This window comes from Rhinopithecus bieti, unplaced genomic scaffold (assembly GCF_001698545.2).
Source record: "Rhinopithecus bieti isolate Rb0 unplaced genomic scaffold, ASM169854v2 scaffold_33937, whole genome shotgun sequence".
In the NCBI taxonomy this organism is placed as follows: Eukaryota; Metazoa; Chordata; class Mammalia; order Primates; family Cercopithecidae; genus Rhinopithecus; species Rhinopithecus bieti.
The window spans coordinates 1,255,912-1,261,911 of record NW_016814873.1 but is presented as its reverse complement, the minus strand read 5'-3'; the positions used below and the strand labels follow the sequence as shown (position 1 = coordinate 1,261,911).

General features: G+C 47.9%; 1 protein-coding gene across 3 annotated transcripts in view; it reads left to right on the top strand.

Moving 5' to 3' along the window:
• The first annotated feature begins 1,161 nt into the window (after window positions 1–1,161).
• The window catches only part of IQGAP3 (IQ motif containing GTPase activating protein 3), a 45,294-nt gene continuing 40,455 nt past the window's right edge, over window positions 1,162–6,000 (top strand). For 2 of the 3 annotated variants that reach the window (XM_017852585.1, XM_017852586.1), the window contains exons 1-2: window positions 1,185–1,267; window positions 4,526–4,613. In XM_017852585.1, the coding sequence (XP_017708074.1) occupies window positions 1,231–1,267; window positions 4,526–4,613 (125 nt within the window). In that variant the 5' untranslated portion in view covers window positions 1,185–1,230. Of the gene's footprint in view, window positions 1,268–4,525; window positions 4,614–6,000 lie in introns of all 3 variants that reach the window. The other variant, XM_017852584.1, reaches the window with a different exon arrangement.

Genomic DNA, 6,000 nt, shown 5'->3' with positions numbered 1-6,000 from the left:
CTGTGCTACTGCAGTAGCCTTCCAACTGGTCTTTGTCCCTAGCCTCGCCCCCTTCCAATCCCCTGCTACAAGACGGCTCTTTTTAAAAGACAAATCTGGCTCTGACCTACGTCTAAAGTGTTCCTTGGCTGGTGACTGTTCACCAGACCCCATGCCAGGGCCCTAGCATGGTGCCCAAGGTGCTACTGGACCTGGCCTTGTGCCTCCAGGATCCCTTCTGGCCTCTCCCTGGCTGAGCTTTGTTCTCCTCTAAAACTGAACCGAGTATAAGTTCCCGAACTCACCTTCTTGTTCTTGCACATGCTGTTTCCACTGATTGCACTGCCTCTCTTCTTCAATCTGATGAATTCTCTTTCACTTCTCAACCCAAATCAGCTGTCACCTCCACTAGGATGTCTTCCCTGTCATTCGCTGCTCTTTTTTTTTTTTTTTTTTTTTTGAGACGGAGTCTCGCTCTGTCGCCCAGTCTGGAGTGCAGTGGCTGGATCTCAGCTCACTGTAAGCTCCGCCTCTCAGGTTTAGGCCATTCTCCTGCCTCAGCCTCCCGAGTAGCTGGGACTACAGGCACCCGCCACCTCGCCCGGCTAGTTTTTTGTATTTTTTAGTAGAGACGGGGTTTCACCGTGTTAGCCAGGATGGTCTTGATCTCCTGACCTCGTGATCCGCCCGTCACGGCCTCCCAAAGTGCTGGGATTACAGGCTTGAGCCACGGTGCCCGGCCTCGCTGCTCTTAATCACAGCAATGACCCCCTCCCTCTGTGCATCACAGACCTCTAATTTATTTGACTGTGTGTCTATCACTTGTGTCAGAACAGCAAACTTTTTTAGAGCATTCACTGCGCTTATACATCTCTGCATTCGCATCACCTAGCTTAGTCATAGCGCCAAGTAGGCCCACAAGTTAGCCGGACTCGGGAACACATAGGAAGCAGAGTAGGGGTTAATGGGAATACTAGTTGGAGACAAAGGCAGGGGCAGCAGCTAGAATAAGACTGTTTAGCAGAAAAGGAGCCTGGGAGGAACAAGGCGAGGAACTGCTGTAAGGGGAACGGTACTGCCCCGGCCTGGTGTGCCTCTTCTCCCAGCACGTGGGCGGCCCCGCTCCGCGGACTGGAACTACAAATCCCAGGATTCTCAGCGGTGTGGACAGGAAGTGTCCTGTCCGGCGGTGGCGACGGTGACGGGCGGCGGCCCAACGGCGGGAGATTCAAACCTGGAAAAAGGAGGAACATGGAGAGGAGAGCAGCGGGCCCAGGGCGGGCAGCGTGTGAGTGCGGGAAGGGTCTGGGAAGGGTCTGGGAAGAGTCTCGCAGTGGTGCCGCTGGTCGGGGGCTTGGCTGTCCTGGGAGAGATTGGGGCGTGTGTCGGGCGTGGAGCCTGAGGGGCGAGGGCGGTGGGACTGCTCAGTGGGACGGGAGTCCTCAGCCCGGGCGCCGCGGGCCAGAGTGGAACTGTGAGCGGCGCATTGTCCCCCGAATAATGTGCTTTAAAGCTTACAAAGAATTTTTCCCTATTTCCAAGTTCTGGGGTTCCGGAGTCGGGAGAATGTAGGTGGTCCTAATGGCTCCTTAAAATTCAGCAGTTACTGCTGGCTACCATACTTGTCCAGCGCTGCCACGGGACAAGACGCCTCAAGGGATCTGGGGGACTCTTGGGCTTTGAGATGCCGCTTTCAGACAATGCCTGTCAAACAGGGGGCTGAAATTACCCGGGCAGCTTGTTTGAAATGCAGATTCCTGGGTCCTGTCCCAGAGCTTCAGTTCCAGAAGGTCTGGTTTGGGGCCCATAATCTGCATTTATAACAAGCACTGCTGTGCTTCTTCCCTGACCCCAGGTGATTGTGAGGAAGGTAGTCCCTGGGCCACATTTTCAAAAACACTGTTTTAGAGAGAGAGAGACTGGAGTTGGAAGGACGGAAGGGGCAGAAAGGTTCTATCTGATTTTCTGAATGAAAGGCAAAACCTGCTCCTTCTTCCACCCCTCCCTTCCTCTCTATTAGGATTCAAAAAGCAAAGTCCATGTCCAGTTTTCTGTTAAAGGAAAACTAGTTCCAGACCTGAGAAGGACAAGAAAACCGTTTTTTGGTTTTTTATTTTTTTGAGACAGCGTGTGTATGTACAAAATCCCTCCCATCGCCCACAGTCCTCAGTTCATAACTCTGAGGTGATGTCATTCACTTACTGGTTTATTTTCCATGCTTAACAACCAACACTTGTTCCTTGTACACCCTGTTGGAGGAACTGATGGCTTTCCTGTGGTTGGCCAGTGTTTTCAAATCTGTATTTGGAGGGGTGTGTGTGTGTGTGCTCGCGCATGTGTTTTAATTTACTTAACTGCTCATTCAAATAAGCCCTGCCCTTGCCTGAATCATTGCAGAATATGCAATATAAGGAAATAGGATAAAAACCGGGAATGACATAAAGTACTGAGTCAAAGACAGATTGGCCAAGCTCTGCCTTTTTTCAAGCCCTCTGAGTTTATTTTCTTACTGTGTGTGTAGTTTTCTCTTACTCTTTCTGTTTGATTTTGTATCGTGTTTCTCAAGGGAAATAGAGAGAGGGGAGAGAAAGGAGAAGGATTAAGGGAGGCTAAACTAAGGTAAATTATGATTGCTGTCTCACTTGAGGGATTTGCTATTCTTGGATTTGGAATCAGTACTCTGTATTTTATTTAGCTTGAAGATTCTTTTCCTCCTTGGGTGACCTATACCAAAAAGGATAGTGAAGGTACCTTTGTGATCTTTTAAAATTTTCTTTGTCCTTCCACTTAATCTCAAGTGAGTGGCATGTTTCCCTCTGTTGGACTGCCTTTCTCCATGTTCTGCCTATTTATTCCTTAAGATCTAGTTCAGAGCTAGAATCCTTTGCTTCCTCTGCTGCTTCCATAGATTTTATTCATGGGCCATAATCATACTTATCACATTAGATTAATTTATTTAGATGTTTTTCTCTTCTAATAATAATAATCTTTGCGCGCTGTGGTTTACGCCTGTAATCCCAGCACTTTGGGAGGCCAAGGTGGGAGGATCACTTGAGCCCAGGAGTTCAAGACCAGCCTGGGCAACATGGTGAGACCCAGTCTCAACAAAAAATACAAGAATTAGCCAGACATGGTGGTGCCCTGTTTCAAAAACAAACCCACCAGTAACTCTATTGTCCAGGCTGGAGTGCAGTGGCACGATCATGGTTCACTGCAGCCTAGGAGTCCTGGGCTCAGGTGATCCTCCCACCTCAGCCCTGCCCCGAGTAGCTGGGACTACAGGTGTGCACCATCACTCCAGGCTAATTTTTGCATTTTTTGTCAAGACGGGGTCTCAACATGTTGCCCAGGCTGGTCTCAAACTCCTGAGCTTAAGTGATCCACCTGCCTCAGCGTCCAGAAATGCTGGGATTATAGGCATGAGCCACCATGCAGGCCTTTATCTCTGCATTTCTTAAGAGTAGGGGGGCCGGGCACGGTGGCTCAAGCCTGTAATCCCAGCACTTTGGGAGGCCGAGACGGGCAGATCACAAGGTCAGGAGATCAAGACCATCCTGGCTAACCCGGTGAAACCCCGTCTCTACTAAAAAATATAAAAAACTAGCCAGGCAAGGTGGCGGGCGCTTGTAGTCCCAGCTACTGGGGAGGCTGAGGCAGGAGAATGGCATAAACCCAGGAGGCGGAGCTTGCAGTGAGCTGAGATCCGGCCACTGCACTCCAGCCTGGGCGACAGAGTGAGACTCCTTCTCAAAAAAAAAAAAAAAAAAAAAAAAGTAGGGGTCTGCTAGTCCAGTGCCTGGCATAAAGGAGGTATTGATGAATGAATAAATGAGTGAATGATGAATCCTGGTTGGTTCTATTACCTAACCTCTGAGAGAGTAACCAACAAGGATGACACAGGTCCAATTCTTGGAGAACTCAGTCTAATTAGGGATAAGAAAAGGAGTTAAGTTTAAAGCCAAAGAAGGCTCTGGATGTCTCAGCTGGGAGGCACTGAGGGAAGTTCCATTAGTAGACTTGAGGAGGAAGAGGACAGGAAGATGGCTACAGAGGAAAGAGAAGTAATGCCTCCAGCACAGGAGGCTGCCTATTAAAGGGTATCCTGGGAAGAGAAGGAGGGACACATGGGAGGTGCTTCAGGTCTCTGAGCAGGGTTGCCTAAACAAGTCCGTTGAGAAGACGCTTGGGCCGGGCATGGTGGCTCATGCCTGTAATCTCAGCACTTTGGGAGGCCGAGGCAGGCGGATCATGAGGTCAGGAGATTGAGACCATCCTGGCTAACACGGTGAAACCCCGTCTCTACTAAAAATAGAAAAAATTAGCCGGGCCTGGTGGTGGACGCCTGTAGTCCCAGCTACTCAGGAGGCTGAGGCAGGAGAATGGCCTGAACCTGGGAGGCGGAGCTTGCAGTGAGCCGAGATCGCGCACTGCACTCCAGCCTGGGCAACAGAGTAAGACTCTGTCTCAAAAAAAAAAAAAAAGACACTTCAATGCTAAGACCCCTGTAATGCTCTCTTCATTGACCTTATCCCGTTTAACTCCTCAGATGAACGCCTCACAGCTGAGGAGATGGATGAGCAGAGGCGGCAGAACGTTGCCTATCAGTACCTATGCCGGCTGGAGGAGGCCAAGCGGTGAGCAGAGTCCAGGAAGATGGACTCTTTTCTGCTCTCCCTTTCCACCACCCCACCCTAGGCATCTGCTCCTAAAGCAAATGCAACAGATGGAGAGTCTGTCCTGTGGGAAAGGGCGAGTTGAAATAACTTTTTAATTTTTTTTTTTGAAGCAAATCCCAGTCACATCCTTTTACCCCCTATAAACTGCAATATGTATCTCCAAAATATGTGGACGTTCGCTTATCCAACTAAATTATTTAAATCCTTGGAAGATCAATACCCAGCCCATTTTCAAATTTTCCTGCTCGTCTTAAAAAAAAAAAGAAATCTGTTTTTACAGTTATCTTATTCAAATAAGGATCCAAAAAGTTCACTAATTATATCTGCTTGTATGTCTTCTTTAATCCAGAGCAGCCCATCTCCTTTTTTCAGTTCATTATATTATTGACTTGCTGAAGAAAACTGGGTCATTTTTCCTAAAGAATATCCTATATTTTGTCTCTATTTCTTTTCTTTCTTTCCTTTTGTTTTTTAGAGATGATTGTCTACTTGCTTTCTTATGTCATTCAGCTTGTTCCTCTGTACCCTGTATTTCCTATAAATGAATGTTGGCTTAATTAGATTTAGGTTCAACATTTTTGACAAGCAACATGGCGAAATCCCATCTCTACAAAAAATACAAATACTAGTCAAGCATGGTGGCATGTGCCCATAGTCCCAGCTACTTGGAGGGCTGAGGAAGGAGGATTGCTTGAATCTGGGAGGTCGAGGAGGCAAGTGAGCCAAGATTGCGCCACTGCACTCCATCCTGGGTGACAAAGTGAGACTGTGTCTCCAAAAACAAACAGGAAAGCCTGGATGGGCGCTGTGGCTCACGCCTGTAATCCCAGCACTTTGGGAGGCCGAGGCGGGCAAATCACCTGGGGCCAGGAGTTTGAGACCAGCCTGGCTGACATGGTGAAATCCTGTCTCTACAAAAAAATACAAAAAATTAGCTGGGCACAGTGGTGCATGCCTGTAATCCCAGCTACTCAGGAGGCTGAGGCAGAAGAATCACTTGAACTTAGGAGGCAGAGGTTGCTGTGAGCCGAGATCGTGTCGCCGCACTCCAGCCTGAGTGAAAGAGTGAGACTCTGTCTCAAAAAAACAAAACAAAAAAAAACCATTTTTGACAAGAAGTCTTCATTAGTGTTGGTGGGTTCCCCCCCCCTCAGATCCTTTTACCCCTTATATACTGTAATATATATATATAAAATATGTGATATTTAACATATATAAGATATGTGTTCCATATCACATCTTATAGAAAGAATACAATGTCTGCTTGTTTCACTTTTAGTGATGCTAAATCTGGGAGTTTAGGTGAAACCAACCTGATTTACACGCCATAAAATTTCCCATTAAC